Consider the following 980-nt stretch of genomic DNA (forward strand, 5'->3'; position numbering starts at 1 on the left):
TCGGGAACTTATATCTGTTAGCTGTCTACAAGGTTATAAACCAATGACACAGTGTGCAAGGAGAGACACGAAGCAGGGGCTGGAGACGATGTGGAGTATAAGAACTTTTGCGCAGTTGCATTGGTGCCGTCACCGAGAGTAATTTGTAGAGTTCAAAAATTAAAGAGATTTCATTTTATGGAGTTAGCTCATGTCTGGCGTTTACCTGAAACAAAAATTACCAGTTTGAAGCTATATCTGCATCCCTCCCAGGATATTGTTGCATTCTTTATAATAGTCAAGAGCTAGAAACAACTTACCTGCCAATGACAGACGACTAGATAAAGAAGAAATACACCCTCCCCCATCAGGGTTACTTTTTAGCTATACATCTATGTAAAGATCATAGCAAAGGCTGTGTTCCAGGCCTTGCACATTTGTTCTCTTCTCTTATGCAGCCAATAGCCTCTGCTCAACCATGTGCCACCAGGTCCTTAGTGGTCAGGAGCACCCTCACCTGGTCTCCCTCTTGGTGTTTATCGGAGTGGGAGTTACTGTCCCAGTGGGAGGTCAGGTGTCCAATGTTGTTCCATCCAGATGTCAGCTGGGACAGAATAACCCAGAAGCCTCAGGTAGCTGGGACCTGCACAGAGTCTTGTTGGCATATAATGTTGAGGTTTGCACTGATTGATAAATATCTGAAGCTTGGGGGGAAAGATGAGCCCCCTGCTGTGTGCAACAACATGGATGCACCAGATGATGTTCAGTGAGATAAGCCACAGCAGGGAGATACACGCTGTATTTGGATATAGAGACCCTAACCAGGAGTTAATTTAATAAAATAGGAACTAATTAAAAAATAACTGAACACTTGGACTCTAAGAGCAATGATCTTAACCCCGGGCCAGGAGGGCGCGTGCATGCACACACACACGATTGGCAAGAAAAGGAAGCTCCTTTATTGTCCCGATTCCCTCCTTATCTACCCCACAGTCCTGCCT

The 980-nt window shown here is 45.1% G+C and overlaps 1 protein-coding gene across 1 annotated transcript in view; it reads left to right on the top strand.

Annotated features, from left to right (window-relative positions):
* Window positions 1-749, top strand: part of LOC105854327 (olfactory receptor 6C2-like) — a gene marked incomplete at its 5' end in the record, with an annotated part of 3557 nt that extends 2808 nt beyond the window's left edge. Inside the window, one exon of the mRNA XM_012732294.1 lies at window positions 438-749. Within this exon, the coding sequence (XP_012587748.1) occupies window positions 438-749 (312 nt within the window). The remainder of the gene's footprint in view (window positions 1-437) is intronic.
* Window positions 750-980: the final 231 nt, after the last annotated feature.

This window comes from Condylura cristata, unplaced genomic scaffold (genome assembly GCF_000260355.1).
Source record: "Condylura cristata isolate star-nosed mole 26May11 unplaced genomic scaffold, ConCri1.0 scaffold00034, whole genome shotgun sequence".
Taxonomy (NCBI): Eukaryota; Metazoa; Chordata; class Mammalia; order Eulipotyphla; family Talpidae; genus Condylura; species Condylura cristata.